This window comes from Ostrea edulis, chromosome 7, assembly GCF_947568905.1.
Source record: "Ostrea edulis chromosome 7, xbOstEdul1.1, whole genome shotgun sequence".
Taxonomy (NCBI): domain Eukaryota; kingdom Metazoa; phylum Mollusca; class Bivalvia; order Ostreida; family Ostreidae; genus Ostrea; species Ostrea edulis.
The window spans coordinates 59,377,729-59,403,112 of NC_079170.1; the positions used below are offsets into that span (position 1 = coordinate 59,377,729).

The window sequence follows — 25,384 nt, forward strand, 5'->3', positions numbered from 1 at the left end:
TAAAAGACTGAAAAATCAAGTGTTTTGAAAAGACCTGTAAAAGTTGTAAAAGACCTGTTTTAGCTGTAACTAAATCAGCTACATTGGAGTTAATAGACAAAGTTGATAATGGGAGAAATGACATTATTTCATTTGAGGTGATATGTGACAAGCCGTTGTTGTGTTTTAATTTGCCACAGTTATATGTAGATCTTTATTTGGTATAGATAGATATGTTATCCTTATTTGCCATGTTTGAAAGCAGTGGTTTGATCTCTGCTGACTAGTTCATGTGGGGGATGAATTGCTTCACCCTTTTTTATTAGCTTCCCTGAGTTGAAGGCCTGCGTAAACTTTTCTAATTAAAAGTTGTCTGTCAACCACATGTGAACTTTTCACATTTTCAACTTCCTTAAAACCAACTAGACCAATTTCAATCAAACTTGCTACACGGCATTATTGGGTTAAGAGAATTCAGGTTTGATAAAATAAAGGATCATGGCCACTTCCAATGGGAAATATTAAGAAATGGTGAAAATAGGATGGATTGCTTGAAATAACTTCTTTTCAATGGTTACAGAGCCAGAAAAGACAAGACTTGTGTGAAAGCTTCCTAACATAATGAAGATTCAACTTTATTGTCTTCATGAAACCTAAAGCCAGGGTGGGAGCCATATTAGGGCCAGGGCAAAATCTGCCAAAAATTGACCAATTTTCAAAACATTTCTTCTCTTCATCTTCACATCTGTAAAAAAAAAAAAAACCCAAAAAACTAAATGCATAGTGATATAGAGCAGGAAGCTTCTACCAAAATTGTAAATTTCATGATTCGTTGTGACTCCAGGACAGGGACAAACTTGGTATTTAGTGTATATGTGTACAGCGTTTAAATAACATTTTCTTTCATGCTTATTGATACTAAATTGAAACTAAAATGGATATTAGAAGGAGCAGGTAGCCCTTTACCAAAATTATAAATTTCATGTAGGAGTTTTGTTTCCATTGTAGGACCAAAATTATCTAATATAGCATGCACAATTTATTATGTAAAGTCTTTCATCGGTACAGACACTTGGGGGGGGGGTGTCATTTGTCTTTTAAGAACATATCTTGTTTTATACTGCTGCTGAATACTAGATTTGAAGATCAGAATTATAGATTTGATAGCCCTTGGAGCTAGTTTTAACTAAGACTCAAGTGACGGATAAGGTCTGTGTCCCCATGGACCTCTTGTCTTTATTTAGATAGACCACAAAGATGCAGTTAGTCTTATTAATATGGAAGTTCCCTCATGTAATGTAGATTTTATTTTCTTCATTTCATGACCCTGGAGCCAGAGTGGGTGTACAGTATAAGGACTTTAAGTACATAACTTTGTTAGAGCCCAACCATCACTTTACCTATCCATCAGCACTTTCTATGGCTCATGATAACTTAACTTTTCTTGGGAAGATTTTAATAAATTTTATACATAAACACTGGATTAGGTGGAGGAAATCCCCTTTTGATTTTCAGATTCATTAGCTTTGTTATTACAGAGTTATGGAACTTAGGATTTTTTGATATTAGTTAGATAATAGCACTTTCTATGGCACATAGTAATTGGGATTATTGGAGAAGATTTTTATAGAATTTAAAGGAAATGCTTAGATTTCTATAGTAATCACTCCATTTCTCTGTCTGTCCAGCCGACAGCACTCTCTATGGCAACTGATAACTTACATTTCTTTGGGAACATGTTCATAAATTTTATAAATAATATGTGAAATAGGCAGAGGAAGACCCTTGTCAATTTTCAGATTTATCACGGGTGCCTTTCTGAATTGTCAGTTTTCTAGTCTATATATTGTTGAACTGAATTGAATTGCCCCGTGTTAGAGTTTACATATAATACAGATGCTATAAGGTCTATCCAACTACAGTACAATAATTACAGTATTTGAAAATTATCTGTTAGTACCGTGAGACATGTAGTGTACATGCATAAAGTGGTCCAGTAGCAAGGCTTGGCGTATTGTTGAGCCATTATTAGCATACCAAAAAATTCCTCTGAGCAAGATGGCTCGGGTGAGCATTGTAGCCCTGGAACCCTTTGTAAACTCCTAAGAAGGGTTCTGCTGTTATTTAGACATCCCGTGTCTGAAGCACATCTTGAGTTGTGATGCATGTTCCATACTTGTTTCAATCCAAACTTTGGTTTTTATATTGAAATATCAAATGATGCATAGAGTGAAAACTAGTATATTCTTGTCTTTCTCAGTTTGAGAAGCAAAAAATAATTACATGTAGAACTTGGATTATAAAAAATAAAAAGTCCCTCATAAATGTAGAGAAATGATAAAATTTTGGGAACTGAAGGTATTATCTCCTAGACATTTTAAATCTAGAGATTTTTGCTTTGATCCTGATGTCTAAAATCCCATTTCTAAATTTGCCTTGAATTCAATGTATCTTCTTAAGTTCAACTTGCTGAAATTCCTGGCATGATCGTCTTCAGTGACCTTGTGACCCAGTTTCACTGCTTCCTGTCTGTTCACTATTTATTCCTTAATAATTTCATGTTTGTTTTGTTTTACGTATTTAGTTGTGTTTTTCTGTCACTATTAGTATTTGAATATTTTTTGTGTTGCTTTTAGAATATACTGTTGTTGCTCTTTGTTTTGCATGTAAATTTGAAAGCTTAAATGTAAGCTGGGTTATTTAAGATTTTATAATCAGACTTTTGAATTTTTTCAATTCCTTATTCATTCATGTTTTTCTCTTACTGTTGAGTGCAAACAAGATAAAACAGTTACTTTTAATTGCAAGTCTACTTAAGTTTCAATTTAATCATAATTCTACATGTAGAAATTTTATTAAAATTCAGTTTTCATGTATATATCCATCAGGTATTCTTATAGATTGGGAGCAACTTTTAGATAGGACTGTTATTTTAAAGTGTAGGCATGAAATGATATTGAGAAATACATGTGTACACATATACACATGAAATAAATCACATTTTCACAAATTTTAATTGGATTTTAGCACATAAATAGCATTTCTGTCTCCACCATCAAACACAAGAAGGCCTGTAACTTTTTAGCAAAATTAGAAATCTAATCTCAGAATCAAACTAGTGTTTCTTAGAGAAAAAAACCCTCTACTGAGGCAGCTTTTAGTAATTAATGATTATAAAACTCTCTACTGAGGCAGCTTTTAGTAATTAATGATTATAAAACCCTCTACTGAGGCAGCTTTTAGTAATTAATGATTATAAAACCCTCTACTGAGGCAGCGTTTAGTAATTAATGATTATAAAACCCTCTACTGAGGCAGCTTTTAGTAATTAATGATTATAAAACTCTCTACTGAGGCAGCTTTTAGTAATTAATGATTATAAAACCCTCTACTGAGGCAGCGTTTAGTAATTAATGATTATAAAACCCTCTACTGAGGCATCGTTTAGTAATTAATGATTATAAAACCCTCTACTGAGGCAGCTTTTAGTAATTAATGATTATAAAACCCTCTACTGAGGCAGCTTTTAGTAATTAATGATTATAAAACCCTCTACTGAGGCAGCGTTTAGTAATTAATGATTATAAAACCCTCTACTGAGGCAGCTTTTAGTAATTAATGATTATATCACTTTTTGTGTAACAGGCATTGTATCAGTTACATGATCACTATTTTGATCAACAGAATAAAATTACACTTTAATTTCACAAGCAGTAGTGTATGTTTGACTGTTTTACTCTTCACAGTTTTCACAGAATCGAAAACCTAATCTTTAGTTCTGAAGATATTGAGTTTGATGTGATTGGAAATGGTCATCTTAAGTAACTCTAATTTGTTAGTTTTCTCAGCATTATGTCTCCCCTCTTTCTGGGGGAGACATACATATGTATTGTTTTTATACTTTCTTTGTCCATCCGTCCATCTGTCTGTCACAAAATCTTGTGAATGCTTCTCCTCCTATATGGCTTATCAGATAGACTTGAAACTTTGAACAATGCTTCATTGCCATTTGTAGATGTGCATATTATTGGGATACGAGAATCCAATTATTTTTCTAAAAGTTATAGTGGATCTAAGAGGGGTGGAGTATGTAAACTATCTTGTGAACACTTCTCCTATATGGCTTATTGGATAGATTTGAAACTTTGTACAATGCTTCAATGCCATTTGTAGATGTGCATATTGTCGGGACAGGGGGATCCAATTATTTTCCTAACAGTTATAGTGGATCTAAGAGGGGTGGAGGATGTTAAAATAGCTTGTGAGCACTTCTTTTATATGGCTTATCAGATAGACTTCAAACTTTGTACAATACTTAAATGGCATTTGCAGATGTGCATATTTTAGGGACAGGAGGATCCAATTGTTATCCTTAAAGTTGTAGTGGATCTAAGAGGGGTGGGGGGTTCCTGCTAATGCTTTCTCCTCCATACCATACAGTACATTAAGGGAAGGAGGTTTCATTTGGAGCACTTCCAATTTGGGAAGCTGGAGAGACATTTGTTTTTCATAAAAACAATCGCTAGTTTTGATTCTTGTTTATTCTATATTTCTGATGTAAAATTCTAATGGTTAATGAATTTATTCAACCAACCATAGAAATATAGCAATATTAAATCCACTGTGTAAAACACCTGACAAAGATCAACTTTCCACAACAAGCTGTGTTGATACTTGAGATGGCAATCTCCATCGTGTTTATTGTTGTTTAAGGCTAGCTAACCTGCTATTTTGCCAATTTCTTATTCTCTGCCTTTTCTCTTTCTCTAACTCTGCATGTATCTGACAAATATTTATATCAGAAATATATATGCATTCATATTCGAAATTTCAGCAAGTTGGCGGATGCGGGGTTTTCTCAGAACAAGGAAGACCGCTTTAGTCGGAGCCGCTCGCAGTCGGCACCTAATGTTAATATAAATATTACGGACACACATCCTGATCATTCAGAGGTAATGAGTATTTTGATTGGTTTAGGACAGCCTTGGAGAATGTGGACAATTTCAGATTATTTCCCCACCCCATCCCCAGATTGTAGCTAGTCACATAGATATGGTTGCTTTGGATGCAGAGTTGAATTTTGGGTCAGAGAAAAAGGCACCAGGAACCAAGAGAGTATGTCAGAGTTATGTAGGTTTTCTTGTATGCCCAATTTATCGGTGAACTGGAGGGACAAATTTACATAGCTCTACCACGTTCTCTGTTGTGTCCGGTCTGTGATAGAAGGTCTTAATGTTTGTAGTTTATTCTACAGCTAAAAGCCCAAACAGACAAAAAAGGTCACATGCTTTCACACTGAAATCAAGTGGTCTTTCTTGTCTGGATAACTGACTAGACACCTCTGTTTCCTGCCTTACACAGACTTACATCTCAAGTCAATTCATCGCCATTGTACACGTCTGAACCCAATCTGCGGAACATAAACACCCCTCCACCCCAAGATGATTTAAGGGTATGTATTCATCAGAGATTAGAATTGATGATTTATTGGTTTGTACAGACAGTAACCAGCTGATAGGTAAGTGACTTTGAAGTGGCTTTGAATGCTCCTGAAAATTATGATCACTCAATTATAAATGTATGCCAAATAATGTGTAAGTGCAAAGTATTGCTTTTTAAAATATGATTGAATTTTTGTAACTTTTTACAGTGACACTTATAATCAGTATTATGTGCTCTGTTATTACATGAATGTAAGTGTTTGTTATGGAGGAAATTTGAACTGCTGATAAAACATTGCATACTGTGGAATCATTAGAATTCGTGATGGCTCAATTTTCGTGGAATTCATCGGTTCCCCTCACCCACGAATTTACATCCTCAACGAATAAAGACAACTAGTATACAAGAATCTTACAAATATATAAATCCACGAAATTACATCCCCACGAACCCGTAAAAATTCAGCAATCCACGAAAATTGGCCCCCACGAATTTAAATGATTCTACAGTACAACGTTCATTATTTTCGTTTTACATTAATTTTGTAGTTATATACTCCATTAAACCCATATATTTACATGTATACATTTGTTTGCAATTTTAACACAATGTTGTTGTGAAGAATCCAGGTGAAAATTTCAGATTTTAAAGTAGAAGTAAAATTGGATTTCAGATTTTGAAGTACAAGTAAAATTGAATTTCAGATTTTAAAGTAGAAGTAAAATTGTAAACATTGTTTGACTGTATCTGAGGATGTCAGTTTTTGAAATTGATTGAAATAGCAAATGAATGTCATTTTTGACTTTGTCAGTGGAGTGTAAAACTAAGACTGAAATAATAAAGAAAAACATGTAGTATTGAATGTTTTGTCACCAGTTCAAATTTTCTCTTTTACACAATCTTAGATCCATTCTGTAAGAGAACACATCCTGATTACAAGTGCTTTTGAAATTTTACAGTTGAGAGATTGAATATCATGTAATTTTGTGTAAAATTAACAATTGCAATGGAAGATATCGAGGTTTGATCAGGAAATCTGGATAATAGTATTCTATTAAAAGATTAAAAAACAGATATCACTCAAGGAACAGTTGAAGGTTTTGTTTAGGAAGAAAATGAAAGTTTAAAGAATTATGTTATTAAGAACAAATTCAAATGTTCTACATCTCTATTTTGTTCTACAGGAGAAGTTTCCATTTACTCCCCAGAACATTGAAGGTAGGAACTGTTTTTAGATCATTTGATATTGCAGCATCAATATTGAGGATATTCTGCACTGCAATGTAGCATGGTAGATGACAAAATTAGTTGTGTTTTCTGTACCTGTGTACATGAATATAAAAAGTAGTGACAACTTGTGTTTTGCAGATTTAACATATCTGAGCTTTTCTTTAAATACGTAAAAGAATGATTCATAAACACTGCCTACTGTGCTTTCAGCAGAATTTAAATGGCGGTGTGTTTCATTTGAATCGAATGATTGCCACAGAAATAGTTTATGATGTTGCAGTGACTGTAAAGAATGAGAGCAATGATACCTTGTCAGTTTCATGTTTTTGGACTTATGAATGTTATGTTCACAATGAAGCTATAAATGAGATAAATATGTAGTACATTCTGACTGGTGAGGTAAACTACTGATTACAGATACAGGACTCCCTCGACATTACAAAGAAAAACGCCATGCCAGCGATGGCACATGTAGCAAAACTACACCAAAGCATCGCTATGGTAACCGTGTGTGCTTTGTGTGTGGGGCTGTGATATTTTTTTTATTGTGGCTTTTCCTCTAAACACAAACGTAATGGGAGATTTGGTTCTTGTGTTACTGGAAGTTTAAAACAATGATTAAGGATCACATTGAGATAAAATGTTTCTAGATTGATATGTAAAATGTATTACATGGATTTAAACATATGTTGATTCAGAATTTTGATAGTCATTTACATCCCATAAGTTATAAAATTTACTAACCCAATTTAAACAATAGTGGTTGAGGCTTCAAAAAAGAAAGTGAAAGAAATAATGGTGATGTCATTATGAATCTCCAAGCAACATGCTCCAAACCATTGATTACCCGAGGTAGCAGAAATATCTAATGTTCCGAACCATTGATTATCTGAAGCAGAAATATCTAATGCTCTGAACCAATGATTACCTGAGGTAGCAGAAATATGTTAATTGTAGACTTCACATAAACAAAGCTAGATTAGGATCATTCAAATTATTCATTCTGGTCATACATGTGCGTAAATATTTCTTTGAAGTTCAATGAAGTCATAAATCAGACCTAATAATAGAAATCCCATTTATGTTTTAAAGTACACAGGTACATGTTGGTCATGCTCCTTAATTAGATGAAATATGTACAAGTCCTAGAGATTGAGGTTCATTACATGACATTGAGAACAAGACAGAGTAAGGGAACTGACAGCTTACAGTGAGAACTGACAACTTACAGTGAGAACTGACAGCTTACAGTGACAACTGACAGCTTATAGTGACAACTGACAGCTTACAGTGACAACTGACAGCTTACAGTGAGAACATGATAAATAGAACTGACAGCTTACAGTGATGACATGATAAATAGAACTGACAGCTTACAGTGACAACTGACAGCTTATAGTGACAACTGGCAGCTTACAGTGAGAACATGATAAATAGAACTGACAGCTTACAGTGATAGCTGTTGGTCAAACAGTCAGTATGTCAGTAGACTACATGTTGTCTGCTCAATATCTTGAGAACCATTCACTTGATCATGATGATCTTTCATATGTGGGTTGGTTATGAGTAGAAGAGGACTCCTATTGATTTTCAGGTCAAAAGGTTAAGGGTCAATCCACTCTGGACATAGGAGGATACTGTCTGCTCAGTATCTTGAGAACTCTCGTTAACAGACATCAAACTTGGTACACTTGTACATTGTAAGGAGTAGATGACCCCTATTGATGTTGAGGTCACATGGCTGGGGATCAGACTGGATAGGAATATACTGTCCACTCACTATCTTGAGAACCCTTTGCTTGACAGACATCAAACTTGGCACACTGGTAGTACACTGGTAGATGACCCCTATATATTTTGAAGTCACATAGTCAGAGGTGAGGGGTTCATCCACTCTTGACATAGGAAGATATTGTCTGCTCAATATCATGAGAACCCTTTGTTCTGCAGACATCAAGCTTGGTACAATGATATATCTTAAGGAGTAGATGAGCCCTATTGATTTTTAGGTAACATGGTCAAAGGTTAATCCACTCTGAATATAGGAAGATATTGTCCACTCAATACCTTGAATGGTTTTTGCACTACTATCAATACTATCAATTAAATGTTGCATGTGTATAACTCTTTTAAATTTTGCACGGGGGGGGGGGGGGGGGGGGGGGGGGGGTATATGTTTTACAAAGATTTTTTGATTTATCAAATTTTCTCCACACCTAAGTGTCCAGTCCATGTAGTGTAATTATGAATGATGTGTTTAGTGGTTCAGAATGTAATACAAGAGCCATGTTTCCCATTGTTTACATTTTTACTGACACATGTAAAATGTTTCTGTGTTAGGAATGCGAGGCTCAATAAAACTAGGTACTAATGTGTAGACACAGTATCTGTGCAAGTCCCATGTAAATGTGTGCATACAACACATATTCCCCCCACAGGACCTCCACTTCATGTAGTCAATACTAATTGTTTTCATATTAATGAGCCTTACATTTAGTCTGACCAGATGGATATGGTGTGAAAAGATTTTGAAAGTTGATTAAAGTTTAATTAAAATGGCTTGCACATACATTTTTGGTATTCAAATCATTGAATGGAGAAAAAATAATCCTAGTGGGAAGATGAATCTGATTGACTAATTTTCTAAGTTGTATAGTTTTGATGGAGTGAACTTCCAAGATTGTTGATAATTTGTTGTTGAATCTGGTTTGGCTTGTGTGATGTGAATCAATGAACTTCATGGAAAAATCATAGCACATGTGTAACACAACAAAGGCAGGTCTGTGTTTCTGAAGTCCACTGAGTCTTATAATTGTAGAATGGATTTGCACATTCATATTAATTTTTACCTACCAGATTAACAAATTCTTCATCAGTGTGGTGACACGTATTCGTACAGATGTGTAATTTTTCATCGGAATGTTTTATGATTTATATTAATTTCTTACAGACTGCTACACATTTTTCTCGTTTTAGATTTTATAATAATAAAAAAAAAGAACGAAAGAAAAGGGCAAAAAGAAAAAGTTGAAAGTTTAATTTCTTGATTTAAGCTGGAATGTTCTTTAACATTTGATTTTAATGGCCCAGGATTATGACTATTACAGGAACACAAAGGAATAATACACTACCAGTGTTACCGATGTCCAATCCATTGAAGCCGGTACCTCAGCCCCAGCCCTCAAACACAGGTTCAGAGGTCAAGGTAAGGCAACCATGACAACAGACGGTTTGCAATGGGGAAGGTTTTAGATACCACTGTAAATCTGAAAGTTTTGAGTGAATTTTATTGGTATACATTTGTATGTGCAAGAAGAAATTTAGTGCATGCAATTGGTTTTGTAATAAACATAGGCACAGAAATTGTCACTGAAACTTAACTTTTCCAAGTGACAGTAGTTTTCTTTAGAAGTTATGCTCAATTTTTCTGTAGAAGCACTTTATTTTTTCATTTCAAAGGGTAAAATGGTAGTTTTTGGAAAATAAGAATGTTTGGGAGGATTTGATTTTGTGGTTGAAGAGTTGATTTTGAATTCTTTAATGTTGCACAGTTTCACTTTTTTGTTCATTATTCATAGGTATGTCTGCCACAAAGAAATCAAAAAATTAGACCTACAGAAATTCATGATTTTATAGTAGTCAAAAAGCATAAAAAAACAGAGGCTTTGTTTGCATTCACCTATGTCAACTAAAAAAATTATTAAAAATTGAAGCTTCTAAATATTATTTGTTACTTTATAATGAAATATATCTGGGATATGGTGTTTCTTAATGTAGCATCGGACTGTGGAAAACCATCCACGAGAGGACTGGGAAATTAATGGCGATCAGATTCAAATCCACAAGAGGATTGGGTCCGGATCATTTGGTACTGTGTTCCGCGGATATTACCATGGTCATGTTGCAATCAAGCGCCTCAATGTCACAGCCCCCACGCCACAACAGCTGAGGGCGTTCAAGAATGAAGTGGCGGTTTTACGGTTTGTTTACATGGGAACTTAATTTTGCTGATAATGTAAATTGAAAGATACAATGTAGTATATGTGGTGGTCAGAAGAGCAGATTTACTCATGCATGGCCAGATCATAGTGTTATCAGAGCCCCTCTCAAAAGTTCAATGGGCCCAGATCCAATTACAAGTCAGGACAATCAGATTACTTCATGTCTCAGTGATTGATCATTAGTGTTCAAAGAGAGATAACTCCAGAATCCGGATTCCAGGCAATTTTATTTTAAAGCATAGAGAGTGAAAGGTATAATTTGAAACAGAACAGAATAGGGTGTCCAAATACAACATAGAATTTTCCTTGTTTGTATGCAGTCTTATTTTACTTTATATCATGGATTGATGTGTATTAATATTGTATGACAAAGATTGTTTTCTTGTAGGAAAACCCGACATACAAACATTCTCCTGTTCATGGGGTGGACATCAAAGCCCCAGTTAGCCATAGTAACTCAGTGGTGTGAGGGCTCCAGTCTGTACAAACATATTCATGAAGACGATATCAAATTTGAAATGTTAACAATAATGGAAATTTCGCGACAGACTGCGCAGGGCATGGAGTGAGTGTTATTGTTATACCTGTAATCAAATACAGTCAAATTTCGTTATCTTGATCTTGGGACTGAGAAAAAACTGCTCAATATCTGAGGATTTGAGATATCGAGGATAAAATACTTAAAGGATAAGAGGTTGGAACTTCCAAATTACTTTGACATACCAGGGCTTGAAGTTAACTTTTTATGTCACCAGTCCAGCCGGACTGATGGGGTATAATTTCAACCAGTCCACAGAAATTTTTTTTACCAGTCCTACAGAGTTTTCCAGAAATAATTAAACTTATTTCGTTAATGTTATTAAAATGAAATTTAACTCAATATGCCTCAGACAATATTGTAACACTTAAATGTTGGATTTATATTTATGAATCAGATTTGTCCGATATCTACAGATCGAAGCATGTCAAAAGTGTGTATAAAATTTCATTAGTATATTTTCCAAAATGATGCTTTAGAAAATTAATCAGTCCCATCGGACGGACTAAAACAAATGTCAGTCAGTCCGCCAGACTTTAACCACTCACAGACTGACGGGCATATGTTAATTTCGAGCCCTGCATATCCATGGTATTTGAGATATCTGTGTTTGAGATACCGAAGTTCATCTGTATTAAAAATACATTTAAGATTGCGTAGGTGTATGATGGAGAACATTTGTATTGATGCATTTGATTTTCTTTTTCAGTTACCTTCATGCGAAATCTATAATTCACAGAGATTTGAAGTCTAATAGTATCCTTTATCAAGTACATATACATCATTGTTTTCTACTCACAAATCTGTGCACAGAAGTCTAAATTTTATCAGCACTTAAAATATTTAGGTTTCAAATTGGTGTAGGAAAATGGCATTCTTTAGCTAATATTGCAAGCTTGATTATATGTATTTATAGCTTACGATCTTTTCTCGTTATTTCCAGTCGTTGACTGAGTATGTTTACATACATGTGCATATGTGCCATGTGTTATTTTATACGCTCGATGTTACCGGTGTTATTTATAGTTTTAATCAAAGGGTTGTATGTAAAACCACAAGTTATTAATATGACTATTGCCTACTTACGCTGATTACTTCAGTAGCATGGTGTTCATCCACATATATTTGTGTATATAGCGATTTTTAATGTGATAAACAAGCACGTTGTTCGTATTAGGTGCCATATTTGTTTATAAAAGTCAGAGTTGGGGCCGCGTCTATTTTTATTTGACCCCGATCTTCGGGTCAAAGTTGTTAGGTTGCAGACGGCTGTTTTTACTACGAAGAGTGCTTATAATGTAAGTGTTTGATCTTTATTATAATTGGATTTATAGACTTGATTTTAAGTTATTTTAGTTATAGATAAACGATATAGTCCCGTAGAATACTTAGCCGGGGTTGGTTTGATGGGGATTTGGATTGTCCGGGGAAAGTTAGGGTTGACCCGGCTGTACGTGCGTTGCCCCGTCCCTGGTGGGGTTGTCCCGTCTGTTGCCCCGGACTTAAGAAAGGGTATATAAGTCAGAATCCGACAAGATTCTAAGGGATAGCTAATTTTACTTTACGAATAGGACGTTCCCAGTGTTGCCTGATAAGGCTGATCTGGAGATTAATTAATTAATTAGGATTAGATTAGGTAATTACTTAGGTTAAGAATCATTCCCAGTTACCTGTATTCAGAATTACTGGTGTAAAGTCACAATTTAATAATAAGTGTAAGATTCAGAATATTATTCATAGAAGTAACAATTCAACTAATCAATCTAAAGAGGGGAACCAATTATTATTTTATACTAATGATAATTTAATATATGGATTTGTTATCTTCACCTTTCATTGGTTGGGTCAGACTATAACTTAGTATTAATTCATACAATTGGCACCAGGTTCAGTCGCTATAACTCTATTGTAATTGATATTGTTACGATTGTTCTTTTATATTCTGTGCACGAAGTCCCAGAAATATTTCTGGAGTATTACATTGTTGTATAACAAACTTCACCTAACTTATACATAACTCAATAAATTAGTAAACTTTACATAAGAGTCAATTTTCAAAATATTGGATTGTTGTCAAGGAAGACAACTGGTGGCAGCTACTATAAAATCAATCGCTTGGCCGTTACATTGGTTTAAATACATGAACATAATGAATATACATGTTCTTCATAATTTATTTGCATGCTAGGGTGATGATTCTGTTTTGTGTCAGTAAACAGTTTTGTAATGGAAGAGAAATTGTATTCCTTAACTCAAATGAAGACATATTTTTAACGGAAAATTTAACAGTAAAAATAGGTGATTTTGGATTGGCAACAATGAAGACGAGGTGGAGTGGATCACATCAATTCCAGCAACCCAGCGGCTCCATATTGTGGATGGTATGGCTGTAAATGAACAATTGTTAGAATGACAACAATTTTAACAATTCCAAATATACACAAAATGGATGCACACACCAGTTTTATATCATTACTACAGTAAACTTGATCCAAAGAGTTGGATGATGCCAAATTGACAGGTATGGATCAGCAGATTATCTCCTGATCCACACATGTCAGATCAATTGCTGTAGGAATGATGATATGTTTTTGCCTTTCATATTGAGATACAAATTGTAGTGATTACCATTTCCTCATGAATGTATTTACAATTGTAAACAATTCGCGTATTAATGCAGATAAATATAGTACGTCTATTTTAATGGCTGTGGATTCCGACAGAGATAAAAGAATATAAATATAAGGAATAAACTTCATTTTGGAAAATACATGAGGGTATGAGGTGCAATACTTCACGTGCTTCCTGAAGTGTGCCGGCCTGAAGCATTGCAGTTTATACCTCATGTATTTTATAAAATGATTTTTTTTCTTGAATTTACCACATATTTACAAGTATTTTTAAATGCATGTTTAGATGTTAATGAATTCCTGATTTATTAAATGATAACCAGATGTTGCTTTCCCTTTCACCAAAGATGTAAGGACATTTATATATGTGTTAGCACAGAACATGATAGAGTTGTCAGGTGGGAGAATGGTCATAGATTGCCATCTTAAAGACAGAAGATCTTTTTGTTATCAGAAAGATTTAACTTCTTTACTTTATTGATATTTTGTTGTTAGCATCACTGATACTTTTGAGGTATTGAACTGTATTGTGACTTCTACTCAGAGACTGTGTTTGTGTGTTGTATATCATCCACCCCCCTTCTAGAGGCAACAATTACACAGTGAAGCAGTTTTTCAGTGAGTTCTCTGCTTACCTTGAACAATTGGTTTCATGCACTAACTTATTGTGGGTGATTTCAACTTTCACATTGAGAATTCCAGTGATGCTGCTGCTGCTGCATTTCTCTCTCTGGTGACATCCTTTGACTTCCAGCAACATGTCACTCGGAGCACCCATCGCGGTGGCCACACACTGGACCTTGTTCTATCCAGGTTAGTAGACTCTCTTGTGCTCACCACCCTTGCTGAGGACCATGGCTTCCCGGATCATTTCCCTGTGTTTGTGAATCTCTCGATGTCCAAATCTCAGCTGCCTAAACAGTCTGTGACTTATCACAAAGTCAAGGCCATTGACCCCAGTGCTCTCAGTCAAGCTGTAACCAGCTCCACTCTGTGTTCATTGCAATCAAGATGTCACTCACTGACCTCACAGAATTCTACAGCAGTGAACTTTCTTCCATCATGGACTCGCTCGCACCACTCCGAACTCGCACGATCACCATCAGACCAGAATCTGAGTGGTACAACAGCTCTATGAGAGAGACGAAGCAGAGACGCAGACAAACCGAGAGACTGTGGTGGAAATTAGGACTCGTGGTACACAGAGAGATTTACATTCAGTGCAGGGAAGAGGTGAACATACTCTTTGATGCGGCTAAGCTCCATCATTACAGAACTTTGGTGCATGATAACAAAGGTGACAGTAAGCAGCTTTTCAGAGTGGTCAACAAGTTTCTTGGTAGGAACTCCACCACTCCATTGCCTGCCGACAAATTACCATCAGATCTGGCTGACATGTTTAGTGATTTTTTTGTGCAGAATTCACAGCTCCATTACATGTGACAATCACAATCCACTTGTTGACCCACCAGCACTCGATGAAACTGGACTCAGCCATTTCCAACATGTTACTGTGGATGAAGTCACAAAGTTGATTAGGTCATCTGTCAACAGGAGCTGTGAACTGGACCTTATGCCTACATCCCTTGTGAAGCAAGAAGTCACATCTCTTGCTCCCGTCATCACTTCTATCATAAATAAGTCACTTGAGAGTGGTTCCTTCCCAACATCTTTCAAAGGAGCTATTGTGACACCACTTCTGAAAAAGGCTTCACTGGACCCTGACATACCAACGAACTACCGGCCAGTGTCTAACCTTGCATATCTATCCAAGTTGATTGAGAAGGTTGTAGCAGCACAGATACATACCTACCTCAGTGAGAACAATCTACTGGAGCCATTCCAAAGTGCTTACCGTCTTATCAATCGGACCCAGATTGTCACAGTGAAGGGAGCGAAGTCTGGTGCCTCTGAGTTGGGCTGCAGTGTCCCCCAGGGATTGGTCCTCGGGCCCGTTCTGTTCAACATCTACACAGCATCCCTGGGGGCCCTTCTCGGAAAGAACAATGTCTTGTACCACATGTATGCCGACAATAATGAACTGTATATCAGTGTTAAAGTCCAACAGGCCACTCTTGTAGTCAGTCAGATGGAGTATTGCTTGAGGTCAGTTCAAACTTCGATGGCTCAGCATCACCTCAAGATCAACACAGATAAGACTGAGGTGCTAGTGATATCCTCCAAACAAATGGGCTCTAAGCTGCACATAGCATCACTGCAAGTAACCAAGGGCTTTGGTGTAACCATTGACTGTCACATGACCATGGAGGCACATATATCATCAGTGTGCAGAGGTGCCTTCATCCACCTTAAGAACCTGAGCCAGCTGAGGAGATATCTGGACAGGGAATCGCTGGAAAAGCTGGACTGCTGTAACTCTCTCTACTACGGCTTACCATCAAAGCAGATCCAGCGGCTCCAATCCATCCAAAACGCTGCAGCCAGAATCATCTCAGGCACCCGCAAATATGACAGCATTACACCAGTACTACGCTCCCTCCATTGGCTGCCAGTTCAGCAAAGAGTCATCTTCAAGACATTGGTGTTAGTGTACAAAACGTCAACAGCATGGCTCCATCCTATCTGCAGGAACTCATAACACCCTATGCTCCCTCCAGAACTCTGCGGTCCAGTGATCAGAGCCTACAACAAGTGCCATTTACCACTTCATCTGTGATTCAAACTTGAGCTTTTAGTGTGGCTGGCCCTAAACTGTGGAATGCTCTACCATATGATATCAGAACTGCTGCTAGTCTCTGTATCTTTAAATCTAAACTAAAGACTCATCTGTTTGCAATTCATTACAACTAGTCTGCAGATGAACTCTAAGTCAAGACTACTATGTTGTGCAACCCTAACGGACTCCTTATCTTCACCTACTAATCATTTGTTCTTATACAACTTATTTTATTGTTAATGAAATAGCGTTTAAACAATATGGATTTTACGCTTTACAAAATAAATTTATTATTATTATACTGTAAACCAACTATTACGTGTCACATATTTTATTCATGAATACTCGATGAAAAACTAGTCCGCGATTACAAAGTGTCGCACTTGAGTACAGTAAAACATGCTTATAACGAACACAATTATAATGAATTCACATTTATTGCAAAGTGATTTTTATTCCATTATGAGAGGAAAATGGTGAAAAGTTTATTGGATTAACAAGGTTTGGTTATAACAAATTGTTTTTGCTGGCCCTGGAGGTTCGCTATAACCGTATGTTACTGTATAATGAAGTTTGTTTATAACAAACTGTTTTTTGCTGGCCCTGGAGCTTCACTATAACCGTATTTTACTGTAGTTTTATTTTATTCATTCCCTCAGGTGTGTTTTCTAACAATTTAATATCTCAGATCTACTCCAAAATTACATATAATGCCACCATGAGAAGCATTTGTGCATTATTCACTTTATCCCTGGCAGCACACCAAGAGGCTGGCCATTCTTGAAATGTTATTGAAAAGCAAAAGTTACATTAATTTTTGTTTTGATTGGAATTTTCTGATAGCATAAATGATCTGTGTAAAATAATGTTGCCAGATTTGTACATCTTGTTACTTTTATACTACTCTTGCTGCAGACATTGATGGATAAAAATGAATATCTGCAACTTGGAGATGCTCGCAAATCTCTGATATTTGTATGGAAGTTGGTTTACACTAATTAATGAGTTCCAGTTTTTATTGAGTATCATTCTGAGTTGTTTTTATTTTGTAGAACAGTTGTAACATAATTACATGCATCTTTAAATGAAAAAAAGTCTCTGATTTTAAAAAGTTCAAGTTGTCTTAGAAAATTCTGAGTTCAATGTTGTAGATTTCCGGAGTTTCTAACCCAGATGGTCATCATATGTGTACTTAAAAAGACAGAAACTAGAAAGATTTTTTTTTATTTTGTAAAGACAGAAACATTATCAGAAGTCATTTAGAATTGAGATTGTTTAAAATTGAAAAAGAAGAATTAACAAGTAGAGTGTAATTAATATAAGATTTTTAGTCTGTGTTATTTTGTCATCTATTGTTCCTTGGTTTTCTTCAGGCCCCAGAAGTGATACGAATGAAAGAGGCCAATCCTTACACAAACCAATCTGACGTCTACGCTTTTGGAATTGTGTTATACGAGTTAATGACACAATCACTTCCTTACAGCAACATAAGTAACAAAGACCAGGTTAGTCCGTGTGTATGATGTCATAATTAGACTTAAAAAACAGACCAGGTTAGTCCGTGTGTGTGATGTCATAATTAGACATATCTAACACAAACCAGGTTAGTCCGTGTGTGTGATGTCATAATTAAACTTAAAAAACAGACCAGGTTAGTCCGTGTGAGTGATGTCACAATTAGACTTAATTAAAAAACAGACCAGGTTAGTCCGTGTGAGTGATGTCATAATTAGACATATCTAACACAAACCAGGTTAGTCCGTGTGTGTGATGTCACAATTAGACTTAATTAAAAAACAGACCAGGTTAGTCCGTGTGTGTGATGGCATAATTAGACATAAAAAACAGACCAGGTTAGTCCGTGTGTGTGATGTCATTATTAGACACAAAGGTCAAATACAGTACCCGCAACGTTATTCTTGACATTCCTATCGTGCTCTATCGTGCGTGTATCCTATCGTATCGTGCGTGTATCCTATCCTATCGTGTATCAGGTTTTCCGTTTTCTATCGTGTTTTGCGTTTATCAGGTCTATCGTGTATCGTATTTTGCGTGTATCAGGTTTTCCGTTTATCGTGAAAATCGTTTATCGTGTAGCTTTGGAATCTATCGGGATCGTATATAAAATCTAATGAAAAAGTACGATACTTTCCGAAACCTTTATTCGTTTTGTTAAAGAAGCTATTTTTAGGAATCGAGAAAAGTCGGTATATTTGAAGGAGAACATAAAGTTGTCGATTTTAAGGCAGAAGAAGAGCTATTTGTCCAGAGAGAGTGAAAATTTATCACAATTTAATTCTAAGTAGTCTGGAAAGTAGGCAGTGGTCCGTCAAGCGAACCGAGGACAGTAAATCTGAAAGCTCCTTCATCTGAAGTTCATAAACATTTGTTTGTCTAGAAACAATTATTTGTAATTAACACTAACAGAAAAATAGAAAGTTCCGATTTGAAAGGGAAAATCAGTAAATTACATTGTTTGTCACATACATGTATTTTGATAATGGTTCTTTTTCTTCCGATTTTTTCACCTGTATGTTACCTATATAGCAACTGCTGAACTTGTGCGCGTCCTTATATCTGATTTTGTGTATCAGCCGTGTTTTGACAGCTAGCATTCTCAGGGACATTGTATTTCGCACATTTGGAAGATTAAGTTTAAAAGGGTGCAAGGGTGTTGTATCCCCCGAAATTCTGCTCAACTGGGCACGATTCCGCTGTCATCGTTGTTTTTTTTTTTACTTGTACATGTACACATGTACCAATAGTCGTACGTGTAGATACTTGAAATTTATGCTGGTTTTGATGATTATTTGAATTTTTTACACACTAAGCGTTTCAAAATTGCGAATTTAAAACAAGCCGGGTTTAGTTTATGTTTTTTAAACAGTTTATTTATGTTTTGTTAACAAAATATCAATTCAAATAAATATGTTCCAATTACTTATGACTATCAATTATCATTCATAGTGTTAAAATATTTAACAGGTGTAGTGCGGTTGATTTTTTTAAAGCGGTCGTTATGAAAATAACTTGAGATGTTGAATGAGCCGTGAACTTAGAGCTTGATGCAAAATAACCCCCTCCTCGCTACACACACAATATTACTTGGTTTTATTTCATATTCAAGGTAATATACATTAGCATAAGAGAGCTACTGAAGCATGATATCACTACATCATATTACATTTAGCTAATTCCCTGTATAACTTATATATTAAACATTAGGTGACAATATAAATTTTAGAATCATTGGCTTAGAAAATTCATATAGATATCAAATAATGAATTCAATGCCGTATATATATTAGTTTCTTTTTTATTTTAGCTGTGATGGCATTAAAAAAAAAAAATTTAAAAAAAAGACGTACGACCGTGGATTAAAGAGTTTTTATGGTACAAAACCGATCAATGTTTTAAACAAATGTTACCGCGACAGGGACAGGTAACTAATAGTCATCCCGCGATGAGAACGCGGTTTTCCCGAGTTACCTTTTGATTTTTCCCATCGCGAGAACGCGGAAAACAAGAAATCCGCGTTGTCCATAATGTAGGTATATACTGAGCATTGAAATCCTTCAAAATTATTATCAACATAATGTAATTATGTTGTAGGTATCAAAATTTCGTTCTGTCTAAATCGTTTCTAAATTTACAACATTTCTATCAGGTTTTCCGTTTATTGTGAAGATCGTTTATCGTGTTTTGCGTTTATCAGGTCTATCGTGAAGATCGTTTATCAGGTTTTGCGTTTATCAGTTTTATCGTGTATCCTATCGTATCGTGCGTGTATCCTATCGTATCGTGCGTGTATCCTATCGTATCGTGCGTGTATCCTATCGTGCGTGTATCGTGTCCTATAGTGCGTGTATCGTGTCCTATAGTGCGTGTATCGTGTCCTATAGTGCGTGTATCCTATCCTATCGTGCGTGCATCCTATCCTATAGTGCGTGTATCGTGTCCTATAGTGCGTGTATCGTGTCCTATCGTTTATCATGTCAAGAATAACGTTGCGGGTACTGTAAATGTCAAAAACTGTAAAAGGTTTTTTCTTTATTTGACTTCATGTCAAAAAGTTTGTAATGGTGTTTCTCTCTTTTCACCTTCACAGATTCTCTACATGGTGGGCAAGGGTACGCTGAGGCCTGACCTCAGCAAGTCACGGTCAGACACTCCAAAGAGGTTCAAAATCCTAATGCAGGACTGCTGTAAATACGACAGAGAACAGAGGCCATTGTTTCCTCAGGTATCTACTGTCAAACCTGTTTTTGTTGGAGTTTGATTTTCATTGTTTTCATGGTATGAGCATGCTCAAAACTTCAAAATCCTTAACAGACACTTATAAGTGAACATCCATCACAAAGGCAATTCCACTGACATGCAATTCAATATTGATGATCAATCCTCAGAAACTGGGAAACTTTTACCTCATGAAAATAAAAGATTTCGGTGTGATAATCAATTGTTAAATGACAGTTTAGTGATTTTGCTAATGTTAATCTCTATGCATTTATATATACATAATGAAATTCTGTCTTTCCAGATTTTGTCAGTGTTAGAAAGCTTGGAACGATCTCTTCCCAAGGTTCATCGGAGCTCATCAGAGCCCACGTTAAATTTGGCACATTCTGAAGAATTCATGTACTTGTGTGCTTCTCCCAAAACTCCCATAAACAGCGGCATTCACTTCCTCTTTACTTCAACGTCAGGTGGCGGACTGAACTAGTGCTAACCTGGAGTTAGATTCGGTGTTTTCTGGAAAGGGCCTCTGTTATACTTCAAGCTTGCAAAGAAGCTCTGATCATGTGTGATAGCTTGCTTCTTTTAAAAATCTTTCCTGATCAGCATTCTAATCTGAGCTGACAAGCTTTAAGCTTAGATCTCAGAATAGCAACATTCTGCTCCCGCTTCTCCATTGTGAGACATCATTCATTTGACATTAGCTGGAGAGAAAGCCATTGTTCAACAGTCATGTAAATATAATTCTTGTTATTTTGCTTAGAAGAAGTTCACTCTCGGCTCTGCTTCACTCTACCATTTCATTTTCTAAATCTTTGTATACCTTGGGAATATTACTGATAATTGAATGTACATTGAAGTTTTTTTTTCTTGGGGATCATTTTCTCCCAAAAGTGAACTATTTCTTTACAGTGATTTCCAACTAACTGCTGTGTGAAATTTATTTCCTCTCGGTTGAGAAACACAATTATCCAAACAGAAGTTACGCATATGTAAATATAAGTTTTTGTGTGTATACAGTGCGTCTGGAGACATAATATGAGTTTTATAGAATATTAATTCCCAAGGTGATACTTTTGAATGATGAAATATTTCCGTACATTTTTATTTCAATGTCAGCAATGTAGTGTGATCTCTTTGCACCAGAGGCCATTAAATTTTCTCGAATGGTAAAGGAAAAACACACATTCATTATTTCAAAGGGAGACATTTTGTTGAAAAGGATGAAAAAGAGAATATGATTCACCCAAATGTGATACATCATCAGTGCGTGTGACACTTTCTTTTGTAAGAGATGTGAATATTGATGTCGTGAAATCCTGGATGGTTTTCGCTATATGTGTGAACTTTATTGAATTTTCTGTTCATTACATTTGCGCACATGTGTGTAACTATGAAAAAGGTTTGATTCCTGTACATGTGCCACTAAAATCGGAAACACCAGACATCTGTTGTGTATAAAGCTAGGCACTATCCTTTCATGACTCGCTGCCAAGTGCACTTGGAAAATATGGCACCTGTTTAAGGATGATTCCTTGATGTGAAATAAGATTTGAAAGCTGAGTAGAAATGGTCATTTTAACACAGGGCAAAGTCACATGACTGTCAGTTTCCGTTTATATTCCAGAATGAGGGAGAAGGACGTTCCAGTTTCGGCATTTCTCTCTTGAGAGATGCTGCTTTTTTGTGCAATGAACATGTACTGAATTTGTTTTTCATTACGGAGGATTTAAATGTTTATCTGTGATTTATTTCTCTTTAATAAGCAAGGATTTTGTGCAATGTCAACATGATTTTGCCTCTATGATACAAGGCATACAGAGACAAAAGTTTGAAGCAGCAATTTTTATAGATTTTTTTCCCCATTAAAAATAGTGGTAACATTTATTTGTAATTGACTTATTGTTGAATGAAATGAGGAATTATTCTCGCTTGTTATGAAAATTGATATCGCATGTGGGACGAATTCATAGTTAAATATCAAACATTAAAAATTTTGCTCTTGATTGAAATAATTGAATCAATTACTGTCATTGTGCAAGTTATTGTGCATGTCAGTCCTTTACCCTATTATGAAAGAATAGCCGGTCTTGTCGACCATTCCATTCTTGTAAAACGGGGGATTGACCTCACAACAATTGAAATAAGATGCTACTATTTCATGTGATTATTTATAATTTTTTTGAATGAATGGTATGGAAGCTTATACTTATTTATAAAGAGAAGAAGAAATATGAGAGGGTACGTGTATCTGAATTTTAAAAAATGAAGGGTTCAGTTGTTTTCTTCATTTGTTTGCTAGTATTTGTAATTTATTTGTTACTTGTGTGTGATTGGTTGCTGACAGAGTGGGAGGAATGTAGTATTCCTGTAACATTTGTTTAACTCTATGTGATCCCACGTTCATACTGTACATATCAAGTTTACCAATAATACAATGTTTTGATGTTGTCATTCTTTATCAATGTCTGGAAATGGAACTTTTTGCATTTTGTTTTCCTCCTTTTTCCTCCACAGTTTATGATGTATCTCACAGCTGTGTATACTTTGTCATTTTTTGAATTTTTGCATTTTTTTTAGATTTTAAATTTTGAATTTCAAAATGATGTAAATATCAAGCAGTCATACACTGGTGCATACTTCAACAGGAACGGTAGTGTACAGGAGTACTGCGGAGTACTTAGTGATTGTGTTTTATGAGTCCAAATAATTTCAGAGGATATTTTCAGGTTATGTTTATGTAATACAAACTTGCTTTAAATTAATCGTAATCCTGCAAGTACAGTTTAAGATGCCAGAATCTTTTTGGAGGTGTGCATGTGTATTGCATCAATCTGTAAAATATTTTCGAAGGATCATTAGCTTTTTTGCTAATTGAGGTTTGATTTGTATCAATGCATTTTTTAAAAGAATTTTCACTGTTTTTTTTAGTTTATTATATTTCTCTAGCTTTTTTCAGTAGAGATTTAGGTAATCTCACAATTTTCTCTCTAAAAATCTGAACCTAGTAGAGACAAGTTTTTAACTGCCTGAGTGTAGAAACCTCTCCAAATTGACCTGATACACATTTCTGCTTGTTTTTGCTCATCATGGTATATGTGGAGAGTGTGTGAAAGACAGAGGAGTGGATCTCAGTGTGGTGTGACTGATTTGAGTGGAGAGTGTGTTGGCTCTTGTGATGGTACTTTGTAATGCAAATATAAAGAAATTTCCTCTACATTGGTTTGTGTTTTGAAATCTAGACGAGGGATGTACGGATAAATTACATGTAATTAGGTCATGTGTATGCTGGTAAAATTAAAAATTGTCATAAAGAATAAGGTGAAAAAACTAGGTAGTGACAACTTTTTAACAAGTATGGAAAGTTCCCCCCCCCCCCCCCCAAAAGAATCATTTGAATTTTACTCTATTTTAACTATGGCTGGCACAGTGTATTTCCAAAATGATAAATGTGATTATACTCGCATCATTGAATTGCAAAAACACCTTTATTGTAACTTTTTGATTTGCTTGAAAATAGTCTACATGAAATAGGTTTTCAGAACTATGCATTAATGATTACAGATTATTTTTGATACATGTAATAATAGTATAGAAACATACCCTAGGCCAGATGTTAAATTCATGGACTGAAATGAGCATGTAGTGAAAAATAAACAATATAGAAATCTCGCTCCATTATTAGAGAGATCTTGCTCCATCAATATAGAGATCTCACTCCATAATTATAGACATCCATCATTAAATAGATCTCGCTCCATCATTATAGAGATCTCGCTCCATCATCATAGAGATATTACTCCATCAATATAGAGATCTCCATCATTATAGACATCCATCATTAAATAGATCTTGCTCCATCAATATAGAGATCTCGCTCTTTCATCATAGAGATCTCACTCCATCATTATAGAGATCTTACTCCATAATCATAGAGATCCATCATTAAATAGATTTCACTCCATCATTATAGAGATCTCGCTCCATCATCATAGAGATATCACTCCATCAATATAGAGATCTCGCTCGATCATCATAGAGATCTCACTCCATCATTATAGAGATCTTACTCCATAATCATAGAGATCCATCATTAAATAGATTTCGCTCCATCATCATAGAGATCTCGCTCCATCAATATAGAGATATCACTCCATCAATATAGAGATCTTGCTCCATCATCATAGAGATATCACTCCATCATTATAGAGATATCACTCCATCATTATAGAGATCTCCATCATTAAAGAGATCCATCATTAAATAGATCTTGCTCCATCAATATAGAGATATCACTCCATCATTATAGAGATCTCCATCATTAAAGAGATCCATCATTAAATAGATCTTGCTCCATCAATATAGAGATCTCGCTCGATCATCATAGAGATCTTGCTCCATCATTATAGAGATCTTACTCCATAATCATAGAGATCCATCATTAAATAGATTTCGCTCCATCATCATAGAGATCTCACTCCATCATTATAGAGATCTTACTCCATAATCATAGAGATCCATCATTAAATAGATTTCACTCCATCATTATAGAGATCTTGCTCCATCAATATAGAGATATCACTCCATCAAAATAGAGATCTCTCTCCATCATCATAGAGATATCACTCCATCAATATAGAGATCTCGCTCC

At 35.4% G+C, this 25,384-nt stretch overlaps 1 protein-coding gene across 7 annotated transcripts in view; it reads left to right on the plus strand.

Moving 5' to 3' along the window:
• LOC125654224 (serine/threonine-protein kinase B-raf-like) overlaps positions 1-23,952 on the plus strand; it is a 40,740-nt gene extending 16,788 nt beyond the window's left edge. For 2 of the 7 annotated variants that reach the window (XM_048884057.2, XM_056144849.1), the window contains exons 7-17: positions 4,814-4,931; positions 6,606-6,639; positions 7,069-7,152; positions 9,759-9,856; positions 10,429-10,631; positions 11,041-11,217; positions 11,900-11,946; positions 13,453-13,571; positions 17,871-18,002; positions 20,606-20,740; positions 21,038-23,952. In XM_048884057.2, the coding sequence (XP_048740014.1) occupies positions 4,814-4,931; positions 6,606-6,639; positions 7,069-7,152; positions 9,759-9,856; positions 10,429-10,631; positions 11,041-11,217; positions 11,900-11,946; positions 13,453-13,571; positions 17,871-18,002; positions 20,606-20,740; positions 21,038-21,220 (1,330 nt within the window). In that variant the 3' untranslated portion in view covers positions 21,221-23,952. Of the gene's footprint in view, positions 1-4,813; positions 4,932-5,340; positions 5,432-6,605; positions 6,640-7,068; positions 7,153-9,758; positions 9,857-10,428; positions 10,632-11,040; positions 11,218-11,899; positions 11,947-13,452; positions 13,572-17,870; positions 18,003-20,605; positions 20,741-21,037 lie in introns of all 7 variants that reach the window. The other 5 variants (XM_048884060.2, XM_056144850.1, XM_048884061.2 and 2 more) reach the window with 3 other exon arrangements.
• Positions 23,953-25,384: the final 1,432 nt, after the last annotated feature.